This window comes from Megalobrama amblycephala, linkage group LG18 (assembly GCF_018812025.1).
Source record: "Megalobrama amblycephala isolate DHTTF-2021 linkage group LG18, ASM1881202v1, whole genome shotgun sequence".
Classification (NCBI taxonomy): domain Eukaryota; kingdom Metazoa; phylum Chordata; class Actinopteri; order Cypriniformes; family Xenocyprididae; genus Megalobrama; species Megalobrama amblycephala.
In genome coordinates this window covers 18,454,246-18,480,375 of record NC_063061.1, presented here as the reverse complement: position 1 = coordinate 18,480,375, position 26,130 = coordinate 18,454,246, and the positions used below count along the sequence as shown (strand labels likewise).

At 36.8% G+C, this 26,130-nt stretch overlaps 1 protein-coding gene across 1 annotated transcript in view; it reads left to right on the top strand.

Moving 5' to 3' along the window:
• The first annotated feature begins 9,789 nt into the window (after positions 1 to 9,789).
• Positions 9,790 to 26,130, top strand: part of adamts2a (ADAM metallopeptidase with thrombospondin type 1 motif, 2a) — a 98,539-nt gene continuing 82,198 nt past the window's right edge. The window contains exons 1-2 of the mRNA XM_048165543.1: positions 9,790 to 10,134; positions 12,547 to 12,962. Of these exons, the coding sequence (XP_048021500.1) occupies positions 10,050 to 10,134; positions 12,547 to 12,962 (501 nt within the window). The 5' untranslated portion in view covers positions 9,790 to 10,049. The remainder of the gene's footprint in view (positions 10,135 to 12,546; positions 12,963 to 26,130) is intronic.

Sequence of the window (26,130 nt, the reverse complement as noted above, 5' to 3'; positions counted from 1 at the left end):
GGATTTGGCCGGGTGCACCGGAACAGGAGAGGAATTCAAACAGTGTTATACATGCATTTGGACATGTTGTTGCACATGTGGTGTGTGATAATACCATTGGTCATATTGTAAATTAAATTGCTCATACATCTCAGGGACTTTAGATAGTTCGTGGCTGGTTGTGTTTAGACTTTAGGTTGTGTCTAAAGCCCGCTGCAGTATGTGTCTGTTGGTTTATGTATCTAAAGGTTGTGTTTAGCTGCAGTATGCATCTATTGGTTTTTCCCTTCAGGCTCTATTACATGAAGTTTGCTGACTCGTCATTTTGTCCACAGTGGGCAGTAAATAGGAATAGTAATAGTCTATTGTTGCCTGACAAGATTGTGTTTGTAAATGAATTTAAAAATGTGTTCTGTGTAGCATTAGCTGTTTTTTTATTACTTTAGAATAACTGCTTTCTATTTGAATATATTTTAAAATATTTTAATAATTTATTCCTGTGATGGCAAAGCTGAACTTTCAACATCATTACTCCAGTCTTCAGTGTCTCATAATCCTTCAGAAATCATTCTAATATGCTGATTTGGTGCACAATCATTTATTTATTTATAGTGCTAGTTATCCAATAGCTTGGTTTTTTGCACAGAGGTATTCCAATTCCTAAAATGCTTAGAGAAAATATTCCTTTCGCAGATTGCCTCTGATGGTGTTATTTAGTAAAGGATTAATATACATGACCATCTGCTTTCACATTCACTCTTTAGCAACTTCTTTCAGTTCAGTGAACCAAAACTCAAGTAGCCTTTCCTCATCTGACCCCATCATGCAAGTTCAAATGACAAAACTCTCAACTATTTCCAGGATATGACCTTCCCCATAAATATAAATTATACTTTTACAGCACTAAAATAGTCTTTGGCCTTAATATGGTGTACTACTCAAATTTAAAATGTAGTTATCCTTAAGATGTATACTCAATGCACCAAGTTTACATTCTGGATGCCAGCTACAAGAAAGATGATCGCATTGTGTAAAGCATGATATCATGACCCATCTGGCTAAGCAATGGAGTTGGAATGTAGAAGTTCAATTAAACCATCGTCTGCCTTAACCACAGTGACAACCTCAATCTTTTACCTCAGTCGGAGAAGCATGAGAAATGGACGGTGTTCCAGCTGCCCTATAGTGCCGTCCGCCTCAGAAAAACTCTCTTCTGCTCTGCTCTTAAAATCCCACAATCTGAGGTCTCTGCAATTATGTCATAAAGTTAACCACAGCTGACTTTTGCTAACTGAGCTTATAGTTTAATAGTGTGCTGTTTTTTTTACAGTCTTATCTGATTCAAAATGCTTCCCAAAACTTTATTTCTGTAAGTAAATAGTTCGTTTTTATTCATTTCTCTTCTGAATGCTATGCAAATAATAGTTCATTACTATGTTATAGTCTAAATTACATAGCCTAAAGTATAAGCATGGGGCAAGTGTATGTGTAAGGTGTAAAGTATAAATTGTATGATTTTATATTTTCACTTGATGGCTTTTTGAGTTGAGATACACAAGTTAAAGGTGCAATATGTAATATTTTCTGTCCGCTAGAGGTCGCTAGAGGCTTATTCAAAACAAAGCCGTAGCTTGATGATGCCAAGTTTGAGAATTCAAACCCCCGAATCCCGGAATCTTGGGACATGTAGAAACAAATTGGGATATGACTCGGGAAGAAATCATGTTCATGGATGCGATTATTAATTATTAATCGTTGGAGCGATTGCGCAACACATGCCTCACGAGCAGCAGAACTTTTATTATGCCACAGTCGCCAGCGTCGCTTCCGCTTTTCCAGTCATGTGTAACGCAGCTCTGTTTATCATATTAGATACATTTGAGTGTGTTGAAAATATTATAATGTTACTCTGTGCGTTCGCTCGGCGGCTGCTGTGAGACAGTGTTGCACACTGCAGTAAGATAGATCGATTTTTAGAATATCATATTAAATGCTGGATGGCTTGTGTTGATAAATGGCATGCAATTAATTTTAAAACGTATTGTATGATGGAGAAAATGCTGTATTACTGTTATTAAAAATAAAGATGCATCTGATTATGCTATGTTAGCTACTTCACAAAATAGTGTTTTTCTCTGAGGCATGGTAAAGCATGGTACTCGCAAAAAATCAAGAAAATTGATTTAAACAATAAGACTAAACGTGTTGAGCTATATAACAATAATTAGTTTTCTGTCTATAAATATATAAAAACAGTTTCTCCCTTGCCTATTAAAACATGTAAATATTAAAACGTCTTTGGTGTTTCCATGGTTTCTACAAAATAAAACCGGAAACCGAGGCAGACCGAGGGTTAACGCGGGTATGACGCAATTGACAGGCGACTCCTCACACGTCCCGGAGCCTTGGTTAAAATTGCAATTTTCGCACGATTTACAAATAATTGCAAACATTTGGGATATTGTAAGTACTCAAGTGAACAAAATATATAACACTGGCCTAGTGGCTTTTAGATATTTTACTGCAAAATTCTTACATATTGCACCTTTAATCTGTGATTGATCTCTTGATAATGTCTAGTTTTATAAATAATGCCAAAAATGGTTATGGATTTGGGATTACTTTATGCAAGTACATTGAACAAAATATAAAATCCTCGCACCCATGACACCACCACCCAGAGGCTTTAGGAAAACAGAGCACGGTGGGGAATATTATGCAGTCAAGTATATAAATATAGGAGGACTACGTCAGTCACTTGTATTTGCCACACTTCCTGCTACCAGCTGGTGGCGCTATGACTATAACTAAATTTTGGCATGCAGATGTCTTGAGGCCAGGGCACTTATCAAACATGTGAAGTTTGGGGCAGATTGGACATTGGATGCCTGAGTTACAACAACTTCCTGTTTCGTGTTTGGTTACAAGTTACAACAACTTCCTGTTTCATGGCAAAACACTGAATTTTGTCAGGCCGCCACAGACAAGCCCTTCAGCGAAATCTCAAGATCTTCGCAATTTAAAGTTGCAAAGGCCTTTAGATTAGACTGACCAAATATGATGTCAATCTGATTAAAGCTCTAGGAGGAGTTTGTTAAAGTACGTCTGGAAATGGCAAAAACTTCAAAAATTTTGCAGAAAAAAATTAAAAATATCTCACTTCCTGTTGGGTTTTCAGATTTTGCTCCCAGGAATTTTTTTGTAGGTACTGGGCTGTTACATGTGTCTACTGAATTTCATACTTGTACATGAAATGTAGTGTGAAGGGCTCTTAATTGAAATGTTGTAGGTGCCGCTATCAAGCCATTTCGCCACACATAATTCTGAAACCCATATCAGACATAATTTTTCACCACTTCTGATGCATGTGCAAGTTTAATGAGTTTGAGCATGTTTAGGCCCTCAAAAAATGCGATTAATTTCAGAGAAGAAGAATAGACTGAGCAATTACAATAGGGTCCTCACACCATCGGTGCTTGAGCACTAATTTACTGATCACAAAGCAACCATATAAACCATATTTGTGGACAAATGAGATTTAAAAGCTGTTGTGTAGGGCAACATTTTCAGATGAACTGGTCATATGAACTGCTTTTATGGTGCTTTTTTTCCTTGACTGTTGCAGTTCACCATCTACTTTAGTTGTTTAGAAAAGAGCAGAACATTCTGATATTAAGCATCTGCTTTTGTGTTCCATGAAAGTAAAAAGTAAGGGGGTAAGTAATGACAGTCTTAATATTCAGGTGAAATATTTTTGGTAACTAGGGTCATAAAGGAAAATTTTTGGAAAAAGCAGTATACACAATCACATTTTAAATGGTTACCACTGTTAATGCCGGGTTGCTTGTACTCTATGTAGTGCAAATGAAAAGCGCGCTGTGGTGGTGAGTTCTTGCATGTTATTGCTCATTATCAGTGCTTTGAAATACAATGAAGGCAAATGATTGTCCGTTTAGAGCCTTTGCCCTGCAGAGGTGGTTGGAGAAGTAAAGGTGCTGACAGATAGATGGTACATGATCCATTTCCTCCTGCGCCACAGAGATACATTAGATATTCTTTTTCCAAGAACCCAGCATCCAATCTCACCAGCTGATTTATTTCAATAATCCACTAACTTCATAACAGAGCAGGATGCTTCTTCTCAAACTGCTGTGGTCCTGTATAATGTATGATATTAAAAATACTAGGACAGACTTACTCATTTTTAGTTATAAGAAATATGAAGGGGAAAATGAGGAATGAGTTCTACAAGACATCTTACAAAAACACAACCATAAAAAGAGGATTTAGCTTTTCCATGAATGTAATCCTACTGCTTCCTTGACAAGTGCCAATCGAAAGTACTCACCTTATCATTCTGAAATGTCTTAATTGGAAATGGACATCTTAATAATTTATTTTTCCTTCTAAAAGTCAATGGGTTTGGCTATAGTTTCAGCAGTTGTCCTGCTGATAGATGCTGTACACCATTAGGCAAGATTCTCCTGAAATTATTTAACAAACTATATATTTTTCCCTGTATGCTGTTTTACTGTATCATTGCAGATCTCTATATAAGGCTTGATACATAATATATCGATACTTTTGTCGCAAAATGTAGCTATATTATCACCCAGCTTCATTCGCATAGTATTCTTGTGTGGGACTATTATACTGTCTACTGTATAGCATATCTCAATGGCTTGATTTCTTGTATCATCACAAAATGTAAACTATATTATTGCCCAGCTCTAATCTGACAAATATAAGGCATGAAGATACAACCCCAAATCAGAAAAAGTTGGGACAGTATGAAAAACACAAATAAAAAAAGAAAGTAGTGATTTCTAAATTTACTTTGACTTGTATTTCATTGCAGACAATGTGAACACAAAATATTTCATGTTTTGTCTGGTCAACTTAATTTGATTTGTAAATATACATCCTTTCCTGTCATTCAGACCTGTAACACATTCCAAAAAAGGTTGGGACAGGAGCAATTTAGGGCTAGTAATCAGGTAAATTGGTTAAATAATGATGTGATTTGAAATAGGTGATGTCAACAGGTGATTGTAATTATGATTTGGTACAAAAGCAGCATCCAAAGAAAGGTCTAGTCCAGGGATGGGCAACTTCAGTCCTGGAGGGCCACTGCCCAGCAGAGTTTAGCTCCAACCCTAATCAAACACACCTGAACCAGCTAATCAAGGTCTTTAGGATTAGTAGAAAGTTTTGGGCAAGTGAGTTTTTATCAGGGATGGAGATAAACTCTGCAGGACACTGGCCCTCCAGGACCGGAGTTGCCCATCCCTGGTGTAGTCCTTTAGGAGCAAAGATGGGCAGAGGATCGCCAGTTTGCCAACAAATATGTGAGACAATTATTGAAATGTTTAAAAAGCAGTGTTCCTCAAAGAAAGATAGGAAGACATTTGCTTATTTCACCTTCAACAGTACATAACATAATTAAAAGATTCAAGAAATGTGGAGGAATTTCTGTGCATAAAGGACAGAGCGCAAGCCTAAGCTGAACAACCATGATCTCCGATCCCTCAGGCGGCACTGCATCAAGAATCGTCATTCATCTATAAGCGATATCACCACATGGGCTCAGGACTACTTTGGCAAACCTTTGTCAAGTACCACAATACATAGTTACATCCACAAATGCCAGTTAAAACTGTACTGTGCCAAAAGGAAGCCCTATGTTAACAGTGTCCAGAAGCGCCGTCGACTTCTCTGGGCTCGGAGGCATCTGGAATGGACCATCACACAGTGGAAACGTGTACTGTGGTCAGATGAATCAGTATTTCAGGTATTTTTGGGGAGAAATGGACGCCGTGTGCTCCGGACCAAAGAAGAAAAGGATCATCCAGACTGTTACCAGCAACAAGTCCAAAAGCCAGGGTCTGTCATGGTATGGGGTTGTGTCAGTGCCCTTGGCAAAGGTAACTTGCACTTCTGTGATGGCACCATTAATGCTGAAAAGTACATAGAGATTTTGGAGCACAATATGCTGCCTTCAAGAAGACATCTTTTCCAGGGACGTCCATGCATATTTCAACAAGATAATGCAAAACCACATTCTGCACACATTACAAAGTCCTGGCTGCGGAGGAAGAGGATACAGGTACTTGACTGGCCTGCCTGCAGTCCCGACCTGTCTCCAATAGAGAATGTGTGGTGCATTTTGAAGCGCAAAATGTGACAACGAAGACCCCGTACTGTCGCCCACCTTAAGACTTGTTTGCAGCAAGAATGGGACAAATTACACCTGAAACACTTCATCACTTGGTGTCTTCAGTCCCTAAACGTCTTTTAAGTGTTGTGAAAAGGAATGGCAACATTACAAAGTGGTGAATGCTTTACTGTTCCAACTTTTTTTTTTAAATGTGTTGCAAGAACCAAAATAGGAATTTTGTTTTTTGAAAAAAAAAAAAAAAAAAATCATGAAGAACACGTTAAATAATGTGCTGTTGTATTGTCTGCAATGAAATACAAGTCAAAGTAAATTTAGAAATCACTACTTTCTTTTTTTATTTGTGTTTTCCATACTGTCCCAACTTTTTGATTTGGGGTTGTATTAAGATAAGCATTGAAGGTATTAAGATATGATTTTCTGTAAAGCTGCTTTGAAACTTTGAGATGACTTTCGTGTTACAGCTCAGAATAATCCGTGTAAAGGATTTGGGTTTGCTTGGTTTGTTTACACGTATTCTACCTTTATGCATATGTTTGTAGGTTAACAGTATATAAATAATAGTAGCAATAATAGTACTAATAATATAATGATTATTATTATTATTTTTATTGGCAATAAATTACGATGGCAGAGAGATTTCAATGCACTGCAACTGAAGAAAACACATGCAAATAATAAAAAAACACCAGCAAATTAAGAAAACATCTTGATCAGTTTGACAACACAACCAAATACAGAAATGCTCTGCAAATACTCACAGTGCAACCAAATACAGAAACGTGCTGGAAATACTCACAACGCAAGCAAATACAGAAATGTGCAGCAAATACTCACAGAGCAACCAAATACAGAAATGCGCAGCAAATACTTACAATGCAACCAAATACAGAAATGCGCAGCAAATACTCACAACGCAACCAAATACAGAAATGCGCAGCAAATACTTACAATGCAACCAAATACAGAAATGTGCAGCAAATACTTACAATGCAACCAAATACAGAAACGTGCAGCAAATACTTACAATGCAACCAAATACAGAAACGTGCAGCAAATACACACAACACAACCAAATACAGAAACGCTCTGCAAATACTCACAATGCAACCAAGTACAGAAATGTGCTGCAAATACTCACAGCACAATCAAATACAGAAACGCGCAACAAATACTCACAACGCAACCAAATACAGAAATGTGCAGCTAATACTCACAATGCAACCAAATACATAAACGCGCAGCAAATACTCACACGCAACCAAATACAGAAATGCACTGCAAATACTCACAATGCAACCAAATACAGAAACACGCTACAAATACTCACAACGCAACCAAATACAGAAATGCACTGCAAATACTCAAAACACAGCCAAATACAGAATCGCACTGCAAATACTCACAACACAACCAAATACAGAAACAAGTTGCAAATATACTCACAATGCAACCAAATACAGAAACGCTCTGCTAATATTCACAACGCGACCAAATACAGAAACACGCTGCAAATACTCACAACGCAACCAAATACAGAAAAGTGCTGCAAATACAACGCAAACAAAAACAGAAGCACGTGGTAAATACTCACAACACATCCAAATACAGAAACGTGTTGCACATACTCACAGCACAACCACATACAGAAACGCGTGGCAAATACTCACATCTCAACCAAATACAGAATCGCACTGCAAATACTCACAACGCAACCAAATACAGAAACAAGTTGCAAATATACTCACAATGCAACCAAATACAGAAACGCTCTGCTAATATTCACAACGCGACCAAATACAGAAACACGCTGCAAATACTCACAACGCAACAAAATACAGAAAAGTGCTGCAAATACAACGCAAACAAATACAGAAGCACGTGGTAAATACTCACAACACATCCAAATACAGAAACGTGTTGCACATACTCACAGCACAACCACATACAGAAACACGCTGCAAATACTCACAACGCAACCAAATACAGAAAAGTGCTGCAAATACAACGCAAACAAATACAGAAGCACGTGGTAAATACTCACAACACATCCAAATACAGAAACGTGTTGCACATACTCACAGCACAACCACATACAGAAACACACGGCAAATACTCACAGCGCAACCAAATACAGAATCTCACTGCAAATACTCACAACACAACCAAATACAGAAACAAGTTGCAAATATATTCACAACGCAACCAAATACAGAAACACGCTGAAAATACTCACAACGCAACCAAATACAGAAAAGTGCTGCAAATACAACGCAAACAAATACAGAAGCACGCGTTAAATACTCACAACACAACCAAATACAGAAACGTGTTGTACATACTCACAGCACAACCACATACAGAAACGTGCAGCAAATACTCACAGCGCAACCAAATACAGAATCGCACTGCAAATACTCACAACGCAACCAAATACAGAAACAAGTTGCAAATATACTCACAATGCAACCAAATACAGAAACGCTCTGCAAATATTCACAACGCAATCAAATATAGAGACGTGTTGCAAATATTCACAGCGCAACCACATACAGAAACGCGCTGCAAATACTCACAATGCAACCAAATACAGAAACGCTCTGCAAATACTCGACGCAAAAAAATACAGAAAAGTACTGCAAATACAACGCAAACAAATACAGAAAAGTACTGCAAATACAACGCAAACAAATACAGAAACACACTGCAAATACTCACAACACAACCAAATACAGAAACGTGTTGCAAATACTCACAGCACAACCACATACAGAAAAGCTCTGCAAATATTCACAACGCAACTACATACAGAAACGTGCTGCATGTGCATGTTTCAAGGGGACCCCAACAAGTGACAAACCTGGCACGGACATGCTTATTGTTCAATGTCTACTCGTCAGTGGTGTTGTCGACGACCTGAAAGTTGAGTTTTTCGTTTATTTTAACATTCTGATCATTCGTGCATTGTGAGTATTTGCAGCATGTTTCTGTATTTGGTTGCGTTGTTTTTGCAGCGCATTGCTGTATGTGGTTTTGTTGTGAGTATCTGCAGTGTGTTTCTGTATTTGGTTGTGTTGTGAGTTTTTACAGTATTTATGTGTGTAGTCAGGCTGATGAAGATGTTTTCTTAATTTCTTTTTTTCTATTTGCATGTGTTTTCTTCAGTTGCAGAGCTGTCTCAGCCACCATAATAAATTGCTGTTATAATTATCATTATTTTTTAGAGTATTATTTTCTGTCAATTACATAGCTGGTCATGTGATGACAGCATGGCGGTGCCCATTAGGGGGCGACCCTCTCCATGTAAAATAAAACAGCTTTTCGCTATGATTGTCTTCTCATGAGTGTAGGCCTACAATGATTTTTTGTGTGTAAAACTTTAGCAAAAATACCTTTAATAATACTCAAATAATACAATCTTCTATTTTCTTTCCTTTATATAGGCCTATATACCCCCATATTCTTCACATTATATCTCTGCTCTCTACTACATGATTACTGAATGGCGTCTATTGCGCTTATTAAACTTCTTAAACAAATGAACTTGATTCTGACTCTGAAGTGTGAGTATGACAGCTTTTTCATGTTTACCACCCGAGTGCATCACAAGAACGATAAAACTGGAGTTCCCCCTCAACGCTGATGAGAAGAACGATCAGGTTGGTGGTCTTCTGTTGTCATGAGAGGATCTGCATTCACGCTTACCTTGGACTGTGGAGGAGGAGAGGGGGCTGGACAGGGAGGGTGAGAATGAGCCTATCTTCCCCAGTGCACTTTGCAGTCAGTCTGAAAGGGGAGGGGGGAAGGAGGGGGCAGCGTTCGCTGCTGGATCGCTTATCTGAGATCTCAAAGTCCGCCTTTCGCCCGTGCGCTCTCCCCTCTCCGCGGACCTGCCATGGATGTTACTCCTGGATGTGCATTCTTCATTATTTTCCTTCACTTTCAGCACGCAGATACTCTTTACATCGCCAACAGTATAGGTACGTGGAGAGGTTTTTATTGTCAGTACTGGTCACGGTTAGGCTACTTTATGCAGGAGATACGGATCTGTTCAGATGTCCAGCTTTATGAAGGAGCAACTCATGTTTCAGCAACTTATACTTTTATAAAGATGAATGAGTTTTAGGAAGAAATTTGCTGTCAGCTACGTTTTCCTTGAATTTGAGTGTCTGGAACTTTTATGACATCTAAACCGAAAGATCTCTAACTTTTGTTACAGTAAAAAGAACGTCATAATACAGTATTATATTTACGCTTAACGCGTTGGTTGTGAAAGTCAAACGAAGCGCAAAAATCCATGCTACCTGTCAATAATGTAAAACAGCTGATGGATCTAGTGTCTTCTGCTTGAAATAACTGTCGCAAAATGCCGACATTACTGTCAAGATGAGTACACAGAAGAGTAAATTAGACAGAAGAACCATGCACATTACTTTACTGTCAAATTAGATCAGGCAAATCATATTATAGTGTTTACTTTGTAAGCTGCTCTTTCCTGGTGAAGTGAAGGACACTTATGCATAGGATGCATAAACAGAGCAGCCAAATGTGTTGCCTCTCTCATCAGTATGAAAGGAATGCATGACACATTGTAAGGGAGAATGGGGTAAGATCTGTATACCCCTTATTCTAAAAAACTACACATTTTTTGTCATGTGACCTTATAGATAGGTATTAGTCATATTCAGCTGCACATTAGAAAAGTGATGAGTAGCATATTTTTTTGTGCTAAAAAGCTTTTTTTTTTTTGCATGTGTGAACTAATTTCATGACAGTCGTATTGTCAAGGAAAATCTATTCAGCTCTAAAAATGTATGTTTTGGAGAATTGCAAATTTACCTCTTTTTTTCCCCCTATGGGTTGTGTCAGATGCTTTTGGGTAAGCTGTGTCACAGACTGAACTAGTGATCTGAATTTAGCAATACTAATAAAAATGAGGACCAAATTACTTTTAATAATCTGAGTCCATAAAATAAATAAATAAATAATACAAAAAATTCAAGGGTTTTAAATCTTCTCATGGCTAATTTATGGTTGTCTTAGAATAATGTGCAGCAAAACACCACTTTGGAATCCAATTATTATTATTATTAATTAATTAATTAATTATTATTATTATTATGCTTATACAAATTACTTATACAATATACTTTTTGGCATTTACTCAATCTGCCTGTTGATGTGACACAGCTTACCCCTAACTTGTGTCACGTAATTTTTCCGATGACCCTATGATACAGGTGATAGCAGACATCCTGAAATATAATTAGAAATATTAGTTTTCCATCTGTCTCATTTCTCCTTGCCTAAATTTTCCTCCTTCCATAGATTTTTTCTTTAACTTTTAATAAGAAAAAGATTTACTTTATATTTAAATAATTAATATTTATTTTAAAGATGTTATTTTAAAGGGTTTGTTCACCCAAAAATGAAAATTCTGTCATTAATTACTCACCCTCATGTCGTTGCACACCTGTAAGACCTTCGTTCATCTTCGGAACACAAATTAAAATATTTTTGATAAAATCCGATGGCTCAGTGAGGCCTCCATTGCCAGCAAGATAATTAACACTTTCAGATGCCCAGAAAGCTACTAAAGACGTATTTAAAACAGTTCATGTGACTACAGTGGTTCAACCTTAATGTTATGAAGCGATGAGAATACTTTTGTGCGCCAAAAAAACTAAATAATGACTTTATTCAACAATATCTAGTGATGGGCGATTTGAAAACACTGCTTCATGAAGCTTCGAAGCTTTACGAATCTTTTGTTTCGAATCAGTGGTTCGGATCGTGTATCAAACTGCCAAAGTCACGCCCCCCAGTGGTGAACCATTGAAATTTCGAAACACTTATAACATAAGGAAGCCTTGTTTACTGAAATCACATGACTTTGGCAGTTTGATGCATGTTCCAAACCACTGATTTGAAACAAAAGGTTCGTAAAGCTTCAAAGCATCATGAAGCAGTGTTTTGAAATCGCCCATCACTAGATATTGTTGAATAAAGTTTTTTTTTTTTTTTGGTGCACAAAAAGTATTATCGTTACTTCATAACATTAAGGTTGAACCACTGTAGCCAAATGAACTGTTTTAAATATGTCTTTAGTAGCTTTCTGGGCATCTAAATGTGTTAATTATCTTGCTGCCAATGGAGGCCTCTTTGAGCAATCAGATTTTATCAAAAATATCTTAGTTTGTGTTCCGAAGATGAACTAAGGTCTTACAGGACAGGTGTGGAATGACATGAGGGTGAGTAATTAACAGAATTTAAATTTTTGGGTGAACTAACCCTTTAAATAGGTTACACAATTTTCATGTGTTTTGAAATCTATTGACTTCATGTTTGCGTGCACATTTGAATGTTTGTAACTGTGTGCGTGCCCCTGGCAGATTCCCTGCAGCATGTCCTGAGGGAGTACGGGCTAGTGAGGCCGGTGAGCGTGGATGCAGACGGACGCTTCCTCACCCACGCCGTCTCTGCCAGCCGGTTGAGTGGGCAGGGGTCCCACCGGCGCAGGAGGAGGCAGGCCAATCAGCATGGAGAGGCCAATGAGGAGACGAACTCTGAGCAGGACCACCTGAGGCACAAGGAGACACTCTTTTATAACGTCACTGTTTTCGGACAGGAGTTTCACCTTCGCCTCAGGCTAAATTCCAGGCTCGTGGCCCCAGGAGCCAAAGTGGAGTGGCTTGAGGACAATAACCAAACGCACTCTGAGCCCTTGTTGCCCAGTGACTGTTTATATGTGGGTTATGTTACCAATGTGCAGGATACATCAGTGGCGATCAGCAATTGTGATGGCCTGGTAAGTTCTTTGCTCTATTATATAAAACATTACTGCATGATGTTCATCTAGTGGAATGTGGGTGAATGACAAGATTTTTTAAAACATTTACAAATACAATTCATACATTTAAATGCATTTTATTTTATTTTTTTGTGGGGGGGGGTTACTGGTCAAAAGACCAGTATTTCTGTTTTCTATTTTAATATATTTTAAAATGTAATTTATTCCTGTGATGGCAAAGCTGAGTTTTCAGCATCATTACTACAGTCCTCAGTCACATGATCCTTCAGAAATGTTTCTAATATGCTGATTTGCTGTTCAAGAAACATTTCTTATTATTTTTCAATGTTAAAAACAGTTTTGCTGCTAAATATTTTTGTGAAAACTGCACTTTTTTTTTTTTTAGGATTCTTTGATTAATTTAAAAATAGAAATCTTTTGTAACATTCTAAATGTCTTTCCTGTCACTTTAGGTCAATTTAATCCATTCTTGATGAATACAAGTATTAATTTCCTTTATCTTTTTGTTTAATCTTACTTACCCCAAACATTTTATTGGTAGTGTATCACAGTTTTCATAAAAATATTAAGCAGCAAAAACTCCAGCAAAAAGAAAAGTTTCTTGAGCACCAAATCAGCATATTAGAATAATTTTTGAAGGATCATGTGACACTGTAAACTGGAGAAATGACTATTATTTTTAATTAAATAAATGCAGACTTGGCGAGCCTAAGGGACACATGTGACCCTGGACCACAAAACCAGTCATAAGAGTCAATTTTTTGAAAGTGAGATTTATACATCATCTGAAAGCTGAATATTTGGCCGAGATGCAACTATTTGAAAATCTGGAATCTGAGGGTGCAAAAAAAAAAAAAAAAAAAAAAAAAATATTGAGAAAATCGCCTTTAAAGTTGTCCAGATGAAGTCCTTAGCAATGCATATCCATTCACAACAATATTTTTTTGGTATATTTACATTAGGAAATTTACTAAATATCTTCATGGAACATGATCTTTACTTAATATCCTAATAATTTTTGGCATAAAAAAAAAAACAATAATTTTAACCCATACAATGTATTGTGACTTATGACTGGTTTGTGGTCCTGGATTTGTGGTCCAGGGTCACATATGAAAAATATTTAAAATCTTACCTGAAAATAACGATTAAGATCTTGATTACACAACATAATTTTTTTAGAGTAATTATATATATATATATATATATATATATATATATATATATATATATATATATAATATTAAGTTTTATTTAAAAATGACGTAGTTCATTGAAATCAATTTCTAAGGTCATGGCACGTGTGTTTTAAACTAAAAAAATAATTTTTTTTGGCATTTGCTCATGTAAAAATAGAGCACTGTGCTTTCAGTGAAGGCTGCAAAGGTAGTAATGATTCAGATCAGTTGTATACTGTCTTAACTGTTGTTATCTGTGTTGAAGAGGCTATTTAGCGACTTTGCTATTGGATGTCCGCCAGAGGTCCTTCCTGCCGGGTTTCTGTGCATGCTTGGGCGCTGACTGGCATGGTTAATGCTACTGAAAGAAGGCTACCAGTCGCAACTTATTGACATCACAAGAAAAGCTGCTGTGTGTGTGCTGTACATCGTGTCTACATACTAAATAACATGACTTTACAGAGGGACAACATTGAGTATTTGTTGCCATTCTCCACCATCAAACAGTTCTCCTCCCAAATCGCCCTTGAAAAGCTATTTGGCCTTGGCTGTTGTCCATGAATTAGAGATCAACATAGATATTATTCATGTGTTTATATCTTGGATGAAATTGAAGGAATTCCCATACCCTTTGGTGGTTTGAATGTGGTAGAGATGGGTTGAAAAGTGATTCTTTATTCAAGCACAGTTCAGCTTGGGTTCTTAAAGGCTAACATCACATGCCTCGCTTTTAAAAACACAAGATTACTGTCCTAAATAGCTTTACATGCACATTGGTGATTAGTGTGCCCCATTTGTCTAGTGTCAACTTCACAATGGGCTATTACTAGGGCTTGACATTAACTTTTTTGCTCACCAGCCACTGTGGCTAGTGGTTTTCCAAAGTTACTAGCCAATCAGCATTTTCACTCGCCACAATTTTGGTATCGATACCAATTTTGACATCGAAACAATACATATTTTTAATATTATCTCATAATTTGGGTATATATATACCTGCTGTCACTTCAAGACCTGACGCACAGATCCATTATACTGTTACACATGCATTTTCTTTCTCAACTATTTCCGTTCACTTAAAACATTACCGTGTTTAAGTGAATACTCGCCAAGACATTAACATTATTTTGTGTGTTTGACTGTTTAATCACAATAAGCATTGAAAAAGAACTCAATTTAGTAATGTTAACTCAATTAATTTTACTGGCTACTACCCAAAGGCTAAGGGAAGTATAGGGCCATTGAGTTTTAGAGTTCAACTCTTTTTGTTTGCAATTTTTAATTGGCAGCGGCTATTTGCACTAAGTACATTTTAACATTATTTTGTGTGTATTTGACTGTTTAATCACAATAAGCAGTGAAAAAGAACTCAATTTAGTACTGAGAGGTGGCTTTATGTGCATGCACTTTGGGTGTGAGCACAAAATCTGCGGGAATGAGTAAAATTATGTGCAATACATGCAATCCCACGCTGAAATTCAAGGCCTGTAAATGAAACAAGTGAGTGAGGGGAGGCGGGTTTGTGTGTCAACTCGCTGTCGGAGAGGGAGAAAGCGCATCTGCTATTGTGTATCTATTCTTCAGAAAATGAGTACTGGAAGCATTCAAGGTATTTCAGTACTATCGATATGTTAAAAAAAAAAAAAATAATCAATATTTTTGACAACACTAAATTGCACTTAGTTTGTTATTTCAGATGTCTTTTTAAAAGACTACAGTTGAAAAATTTATATATTATATATTTAATTCAACTCGCCAAAATGGCTTGTAAGAGTGCCTGCGTTACACGCCACTGCTGAAATCCACCTGAATATGTCGGGTTGGCGGGTGTTAATGTTACTGGCTACTACCCAAAGACTAAGGGAAGTATAGGGCCATTAAGTTTTAGAGTTCAACTCTTTTTGTTTGCAATTTTTATTTGGCAACGACTATTCACACTAAGTGTAAACAGCAATTAGATGTGAAAATAGCATATTTACTTAGCAACAGATGCTTACATTAAGTGCAAATAGCTGTAGATTCTATTTACACTAAGTGAAAATAGTAATATATTCTATTTACACTAAGTGAAAAGAGCGATGGGTTCTATTTACACCATGTAAAAGTATCAGTTCTTTGCAATAAGAGTAAATAGTAATTAGATGCTATCTGTACTTTATATTGGCAGATACTATTTGCACCTCAGTATTTTTGTATATTAAGAGGATGCAATAATATAGTAGAGTGTAAATGATTATATTTATTAAAAATATTAAATGGATGCTGCCTTAATGGGTGAATAAAAACCTTCCCCTAACCCTACCCAATAAACACTTTTAATATTATTAAACACACGTTAGGCAATTTATTTCCACTTTTAGAACATTATTTTCCTTTTTATTGAAAATAAATGCCTTTCTGATGTGATATGTGACGGGAAAATGGTGAAGAGCGAGCTCGGCAAAAGGCGGATTCGAACCCGCGTCGACTCCATTTAGTATGTACAGACAAAAACAGTTATTCAAAAGATTTATTTTATGTTCCACAGAATGAAAGTTATCATTTATCCCTCATTTTTGGGTGAACTAACACTTTAAGGATTTTATGGTAACCTGAAATCCTGGAATTACCAAAAAGATAGTAGATTGAATGGAAACTGGCTTTCAGAATAGAGGGAGCAGCTCATTTCTGTTGCTTTCAGTGATGGATACAGTAGCCCTCCACTGTCTGTACTTGTAACTTTGTGGCGTTCCTCACGCGGAGGGTGTTAAATTTCTGAGCCTGGAGCACGTGGAGTTTAGAGCATGTCTGGGCAGCATCGGAAAACACTCTGGAGTGACCTCACAAGTACAAGCCCCTGCTCCTCCGTCACTGCAGGCTGAAAGGAGTGGTAACAGTAGCCCTGCAGTGAACTCGCAGACACGTACAGCACCACAGGAGAGCGGGGCCTGGCTTTTAGTCAATGTAGAGTGGATTTCTGGATTATTCCATTTGACCCACAGGGTTGTTACTCCGGAGACAGAATCTGAAGGGAAACAGTCACCTTTTTAGATTCCTCATAAAAGAGTAAAAGGAATTTAATGCTGCATTTGGGGAGAACTTCCCTACCCTTAAGCTAAATGCAGTCTAATTCAGCAGATCCGCTTTTCACCGGTAATTGTGTTATTCTTAGACACTTTTTTTGCACATTCAGGGGCGAATTGACTAAAAAGTTTCGCCATTGGCATGCAGTATTTCAGCACAAAAACTTTCTATACACATAACTAAGCACTATTTGCCAGGTGCCGTTAACGTTGTGCTGTTATTGCTAGAGAAATGTAGGCGCTAAACAGAATTTTCTTAAAAAGAGTTGTTTATATAAATTTTCGATCAATCATGGCAGCAGTAATTCATCAAATGACGGTCAAATAATGGAGAAGACCGATATAAACAGGCGAGTGGTATAGTCAAACACATTTTCATTAGTTAGAAGACTTAACTTAATGTACTGCATGCCGCACAGTCCCAGTAAACTATGTCAGATTGTGGAAGTGTGCTGTATCCTCCACAACAGAGCTGCAGGATGGGGAACATGCATCATGCAAATTGTGTTCCACAGTAAATTGGACATTTTTTGTAAAATTCCTTTATCAAATCAAGTGTTAAATCAATGCAGACAGCAAATAAGTGTAACTAAATGATGCTATCAGTAGGCTTCAATCTTTCTTAGTGAATTCTAGTCCTCAGATTGAACAGCAAAATCTTTGTTTTACAATATTACATTCAATGACACTTTCAAAGCATGTGACCTCACAACCTAACTGCTTTTGATGCAGACTGCATACTCAGTTCCATGCATATTTAATGTCCCCCACATACGCACGCACAAACACACACGCCTAATTCTTACATAATAGGAGTTTGTGGAAGAACAGAATTATGTAATTCCAAGGGCTAAGAATGGATTTTATGGAGATTAAGGTACACTGACCTTTCTTAACTAATAGATAATCAAATGGATATTCATATTATACATGTCCAAATTCTCCTTTCTTTTATAATTGTGGTAGACTTAAGTCAAGAGCAAAGGCTGACCTTATGGGGGTTGTTTCTGAAGTGTGCAAAAGTAACTTTTTAAGGTCCATAAAATTTTATATTGAAATTTAAATATTTTCTTACCAGCCATGAAACTGTTTTGCGTAATTTTCTATTAAAAATAGATATTTTTGTCCTCATGAGAATGGAATAATATTACCATGTTTGTGGTAAAAAAAAAAAAAAAGTGTGTGTGATTTTTGTCACTTGCAACATCTCTATTAAAGGGTTAGTTCACCCAAAAATGAAAACTCTGTCATTAATTACTCACCCTCATGTCATTCCACACCTGTAAGACCTTTGTTCATCTTCAGAACACAAATTAAGATATTTTTGATAAAGTCCGAGAGGTATATTCTCGTCCATAGACAGCAATTTAATAGACACTTTTTTTGTTAAAACTGCAGTGGTTCAACCTTAATTTTATGTTCAGAACTTCCAGGTTCTACATCGGAATGCCGACTCATTATTGGTCAGCTCCTGCGACAGCATCAGACGCATGCGTTGTGCTGCTCACGTGATCATCTTTGGCCAATAATGAGTTGGCATTGGGACGTAAACATGAAAGCCTTCACTGTGCTTACTGCAGCAACTACGTAAAGATAATGACAGGGAAGAGAAGAGATTGTTGAATAAAGTTATTTTTCTTTTGTTTTTGTGCACAAAAATATTCTCGTCACTTCATAACATTAAGGTTGCACTCTGTAGTCACGTCAACTGTTTTAACGATGTCTTTAGTGCCTTTCTGGACCTTGAAAGTGTCTGTTAAATTGCTGTTTATGGACGAGCCATATACCTCTCGGATTTCATCAAAAATATATTCATTTGTGTTGATGAACGAAGGTCTTACGGGTTTGGAACGACAAATGAGGGCGAGTAATTAATGACAGAATTTTCATTTTTGGGTGAACTAACACTTTAAGAATGATAACATTAATAGAGAAACATGATACATTTTTCACATCTTTGCAATTTAAAAAGCAATTTGCCCCAGCAGCCTAAACTATGCCTATTGTTAAGAGGGATGCATCCTTTTCCTGGAAATCTTACATTCCTGCAGAGTTTAGTCTTAACCACTGCAACACCTGCCTGCAATTTTCAAGCAAGACTGTCAGGTGTGTTTGTTTAGAGTTGGAACTAAACTCTGCAGGAAAGTAGATCTCTAGGATCAGGAGTGATCTCTTCCTCTAGCGCCGTTTTGCCCCTGAGCAAAACACTTAACCTCTGTCTGCTGGGGGTGCAGGGTCAAAACTACATGCAGTTGGTGTGCCAAGACAACATTCCTCTATAGGCTCTTTGTAAACATTCTTCCTAGAACAAAATATACTTAAAGGGTGAGTTCACCCAAAAATGAAAATTATCCCATTATTTACTCACTCTCAAACCATCCTAGGTGTATATGACTATCTTCTTTCAGACTAACGCAATCTGAGTTATATTAAAAAATATTCTGGCTCTTCCAAGCTTTATAAGTTATGTTATTTTTTAACATAACTCCGATGGTGTTCATCTGAAAGAAGATAGACCTATCCTATAGACCTCAGATGGCTTTAGGGTAAATAAATCATGGAATAATTTTCATTTTTGGGTGAACTGTCCCTTTAAGGAGGCTTTTGTGATTGTATTTTTATTTGCTCAATTGCATAATTCCACAAACCTGTTGTAACAGTCCATAATTGGTACCAAACATTGTTATTGGCATTTGTGTCAGTGACTCATTTCATCTGTTTTCATTAGTGCTCTGTATTAAACTTATTTTACCCAAGCTTAGCTATGACAGCAAGGAATATGATTATGAAATGCATTATGGGATATTATAGGCATGGCATGATACACATGCTTTCTTCAAAAATGTCTTCCACTCAGATGTTACACAAACATCTGATCTGGATGTGGCTTGATGCCCTTTTTAAGGTTTCTGACACAGCCTATGTTTCAATTCCTTGTCAACCAGATGGTCAATAAATATAATGACCATTTGGCTTTGTTTTTCATGTGTTACAATTAGAACCAGGTTATGTAAATAGCTGAACATTGACGTGTTTAACTACTATGGCACCAAACATTCACACCAAGAACTATAACTATAGTTATAGTAACTAAGTTTTAAAAAGGTACCATCGAACGTTTTTTTACAAGATGAAATATAAGTCTAAGGTGTCCCCTGAATGTGTCTGTGAAGTTTCAGCTCAAAATACCCCATAGATTTTTTTTAATTCATTTTTTAACTGCCTATTTTGGGGCATCATTAAATATGAGCCGATTTATGCCGTGTGGCCCCTTTAAATGCTGACGCTCCCCGCCCACGGAGCTCGCGCTTGCCTTAAACAGTGACTAAACAAAGTTTACACAGCTAATATAACCCTCAAATGGATCTTTACAAAGTGTTCATCATGCATGCAGCATGCATGCGGCGGATTATGTGAGTATTGTATACTGTTATATTGTTTACATTGATTCTGAATGAATTTGAGGCTATGCTCCGTGGCTAACGGCTAATGCTACACTGTTGGAGAGATTTATAAAGAATGAAGTTGTGTTTATGAATTATACAGACTGCAAGTGTTTAAAAATTAAAATAGCGACGGCTCTTGTCTCCGTGAATACAGTAAGAAACAATGGTAACTTTAACCACATTTAACAACATTAGCAACATGAAAGACAGTTTACAAATATCACTAAAAATATCATGATATCATGGATCATGACAGTTATTATTGCTCCATCTGCCATTTTTCGCTATTGTTCTTGCTTGCTTACCTAGTCTGATGATTCGGCTGTGCTGCTCCAGACGTTACTGCCCTTGTGTAATGCCTTTCATAATGTTGGGAACATGGGCTGGCATATGCAAATATTGGGGGCGTACACCCCGACTGTTATGTAACAGTCGGTGTTATGTTGAGATTCGCCTGTTCTTCTGAGGTCTTTTAAACAAATTAGATTTATATAAGAAGGAGGAAACAATGGAGTTTGAGACTCACTGTATGTCATTTCCATGTACTGAACTCTTGTTATTTAACTATGCCAAGATAAATTCAATTTTTCATTCGAGGGCACCTTTAATAATCACTCTAATTCTATGAGAATAGAGAGATCCACACCACAATGGCACAATATCGTTGGAATCACAGTAACACTTTACAATAAGGTCCCATTAAAAAACGTTAGTGAAGACTTTAACTAACATTAACAATGAATGATACATTTGTAACAGTATTTATTAATCTTTGTTATCAGTGCATAGAAATACAACTGTTAATTGCCAAAACAAAAACTGTGTTTACACTCTTCTGGTAATTCAACCTACAAAGAGAGAGTTATAAACTATCAAAAAATCAATAAATGTACACAACGGACCTTTTTTTGTTAAAGTTCCCTAGAATTGAAAATTCTGTCATCATTTACTTACCCTCATGTCATTCCAAACCAATAAGACTTTGGTTAAACTTCAAAACATTTAAGATATTTTTACTGAAACCTGAGAGTTTTCTGTCCCTCCACTGAAAGTCCAGGTAACCACGGTTTAATCCAAGTTTTGTGAAGAGATGCTATCACTTTATATGATTTAATTTAGGCTTTTATTTACATCTAAACAATGATCAACACATATAGCCTACATAGATTGCATCACATTCAAACACAAAAAAAATGTGCACGTTGATGTGCGAGAAGTAATGAGGTTTGTTCTAGCCTGTGACGCACATACTAGTTTCCGTGCTGTGTGTTTATATGTGATTAATTAAAGGTGCAGTATGTGGGATATCTGTCTGCTAGAGGTCGCTATTCAAAACAAAGGCGTAGCTTGATGACACCAAGTTTGAGGACAATCTTGTGACATGTGGTCTTCACCTCAACGGACGGTGCAAAAGAATCGGGATAGGACTCAGGAAGAAATCATGTTCATGGATGCGATTATTAACTTTACTGTAGTATGAAGCAGAGCAGGACCGAGTGTTGTGGGAGCTGAACGAGGCCGCTGGAGCGACTGCGCAACACACACCTCACGAGCAGCGGAACTTTTATTATGCCACAGTCGCCGGCGCCACTTCCGCTTTTCCAGTCATGAGTATGAGGTAACACAGCTCTGTTTATCATATTAGATACATTTGAGAGTGTTGAAAATGATGTTATAACGTTACTCTGTGCGTTCGCTCAGCGGCTGCTGTGAGACAGTGTTGCACACTGCAGTAAGATAGACTGATTTTAGAATATCATATTAAATATTGGATGGCTTGTGTTGATAAATAGCATGCAATTAATTTTAAAACCTATTGTATGATGGAGAAAATTCTGTATTACTGTTACTAAAAATAAAGCTGCATCTGATAATGCTATGTTAGCTACCTGACAAAATAGTGTTTTTCTCTGAGGCATGGTAAATCAAGAAAATTAGATTTAAACAATAAGACTAAATGTGTTGAGCTATATAACAATAATTAGTTTTCTGTCTATAAATATATCAAAACAGTTGTTCCCTTGTCTATTAAAATGTGTAATATATTAAAGCGTTTTTGGTGTTTCCATGGTTTCTACAAAATCGAGGCAGACCGAGGGTTAACGTGTGTATAACGCGACTTCTCACACGTCCCGGAGCCTTGGTTAAAATTCCAATTTTCTCACGATTTACAAATAGTTGGAAACATTTGGGATATTGTAAGTACTCAAGTGACCAAAATGTATAACACTGGCCTAGTGGTTTTTGGATATTTTACTGCAAAAATATTACATATTACACCTTTAAATCTGTTTATCATATGAAGTAATTGTATTTCTTCACAAGACTTGGATTAAACCGCTTGATTCGTACGAATTCATTTTACTACACCTTTATGACCTTTTTGGATCTTTTAAGTTTTGGTTATACCTGGACTTTCAATGGAGAGACAAAAATATCTCAGCTTTGGAATGACATGAGATTAAGTAAATGATGACATAATTTTCATTTTTGTTGAACTAACCCTTTATACCCACTTCCTGTTTGTAACTATAATCTAAACAAGGAGAGCACGAAATAAGTCTCATTGTGTCCTCACTGACACGCTCATGTTCTTTCCAGAGCAGAGGATGGAGCTCAGAGCTCATTGGTGCAGAGCCTATCGTGGAGCTCAGTAGGGCAGTTGCGCGCTGTGAGGTCTGAACCCCTGCTAAGTGTGAAGTGAGTGGGAGGTGCACCGTGAGCTTGTGCCTTAGTTCTCCAGCAGGGGCACAAGCTGTTGCTGCAGCTAAAGCTAGTTTGTAGCAGGAAGCCTGAAATTAGCAGGATACTCCTACTCAATGAGGCTTAGCACAATATACAAGTGGATTATTTGGGCTTGTGGATAAGTAAGGTGTGTCTTTAAAGGTGAAGCATGTAATTTTAATATTCATTCTCTTATCCTGTAGTAATGTGCTACATGTAAGGCATTCAAGGGTTGATTTCCACTGCTAGGTGTAAACACTGTGACTCTGTGTTGCTTTCAAAACATTGCTTTGTTTGTTTGAGTCTTGTTTGTTTGATCTGCCCAGGCAGACATAGCAACATCTACTCAACCAGTAGTGTGAGTTTGGGGGCGGGACTATCTGTGTGGTTGACCAATGAAGTACGGAAAGTGTTCTGGGAAACCTGTTGGTAACAATTATTTTTGTAATTTTGTAATTTGGCTCTGAAATTATACCCTGCACCTTTTAGTGAGGGGAAGCCTCATGAAGTATCAGCTTACAAATGTATTCCACTGCTGAGATATGAGACAGTTTGTTGCATTCTTTTTTACTTATGATATCATTAGTTCAGCGCATCAGGGAATACAGAAACATCTGGAATACTGAATGGAAATGAAAAGCCTCATTTATGTAAACAAGCATCCATTTTCTCATTAGTTGGATTGCTGCTTGTTTGGCTTCTTGACTCCAGTCACCCACATATGCAGGAATGTTTGTGTTACTCTTTGTTGGCAATAGTTCTCGATAGTCGACTAGTCATTCAACAACTGACTAGTGAGGTCAACTAGGTAATCTAGATTTCTTATATTTTAATTAGTTTGATTATTTTTAGCCTTTATTTAAAGGATTAGTTCACTTTAAAATTAAAATTTAGATTTACTCACCTTCAAGCCATCCTAGGTGTATATAACTTTCTTCTTTCTGATGAACACAATCAGAGTTATATTAATAAATATCCTGACGCATCCAAGCTTTATAATGGCAGTGAACGCCTTTCGTATTCATCTTACGGAAAAAGCGTAACTGATGTTGCATCAGTTATGCTTTTTTCGTAAGTTCAATACGGAAGGCGCAGGACGCAGCGTAAGCGTTGTGAACTGCGAGAAGCCTTACATTTTCTTCGTAAGTTGAATACAGAAGGCGGTCTGTTGGATGCTAGATATTTTACTTTATAACTTGTTAAATATGGATATTTTTCTTACACAAATGCAGCACTTTGCTTCAGAATGGCCTTTATTAACCCCCTGAAGCCGTGTGGAGTACGTTTTTGATGGATGGATGCACTTTCTTGAGCTTCATACTCATTTGTCCTGTTCACTGCCATTATATGGCTTGGATGCGTCAGGATATTTATTAATATAACTCCGATTATATTCATCAAAAAGAAGAAAGTCATATACACCTAGGATGGCTTGAGGGTGAGTAAAGCTTGGGGTAATTTTCATTTTAAAGTGAACTAATCCTTTAAGGTAAAAAAAAAAAACTGGTGGTTGAATGAACATTTTTGTAGTGTGTTTGACCAATTTTATTGTAAACTCTCTTTGTAAAGTGGTATCTTTAAATTAATTTCTGTTAAAACACTGCTGCTACAGCCATAAACTACACATTCACACTGAAGTGTTAGGCCATTGTGTTGTTTTTACAACTTTCCATTCCTTTGGGCTCTGTCTAGCTGATGTTGAACGCAAGAACTTGTATAATGGAAACATTTCCTAATAAACCAGCCTAATGCAGCGCTAAAATTGGGTTGAGGAAGTAAAATTCTCATCGACTTTCTCCATAGAGAAATTGTTCCATAAAAAATAACATGTAGATCTTTTAAAACAGACCTACTATGAGCTCTGAGATTAAGTAACGGTATTGTAAACTAAAAAATGTGTATAATAGCCGAATTTCTGATAAAGAACAGTGCCTTAAATCCTCCAATCAGAAACACCCACAAAAAGAGCTCATTAGTGAACTCTCACTCCCAATAAACACTCTAAAAGAGATAATATGGTCTCAATTTGTAATTATTTGAATATTTTTCATCAAATCTCACATTTATTGCTCACATTTATCTCACATTATTATTAAGTCAATATTTTTATATTATACTGTTGTTTTTTTACAACGTTAAAAACTTTTTACATTAAAGGGTTAGTTCACCAAAAAAATGAAAATTATGTCATTAATTACTCACGCTCATGTCCTTCAACACCCGTAAGACCTTTGTTCATCTTCAGAACACAAATTAAGATATTTTTGATAAAATCCAATGGCTCAGAGATTGCCAGCAAGATAATTAACACTTTCAATTCCCAGAAAGCTACTAAAGACATATTTAAAACAGTTCATGTGACTACAATGGTTCAACCTTAATGTTATGAAGCGACGAGAATACTTTTTGTGCACCAAAAAAACAAAATAACGACTTTATTCAACAATATCTTGATTGGCGATTTCAAAAAACTGCTTCATGAAGCTTTGAAGCTTAATGAATCATTTGTTTCAAATCAGTTATTCGGAGCACCAAAGTCACGTGATTTCATTAAACGCATTTTATACGCTCTCTGAACCACTGATTCGAAACAAATGATTCGTTAAGCTTCGAAGTTTCATGAAACAGTGTTTTAAAATTGCCCATCACTAGATATTGTTGAATAAAGTCGTTATTTTGTTTTTTTGGTGCACAAAAAGTATTCTCGTCGCTTCATAACATTAAGGTTGAAGCACCGTAGTCACATTAACTGTTT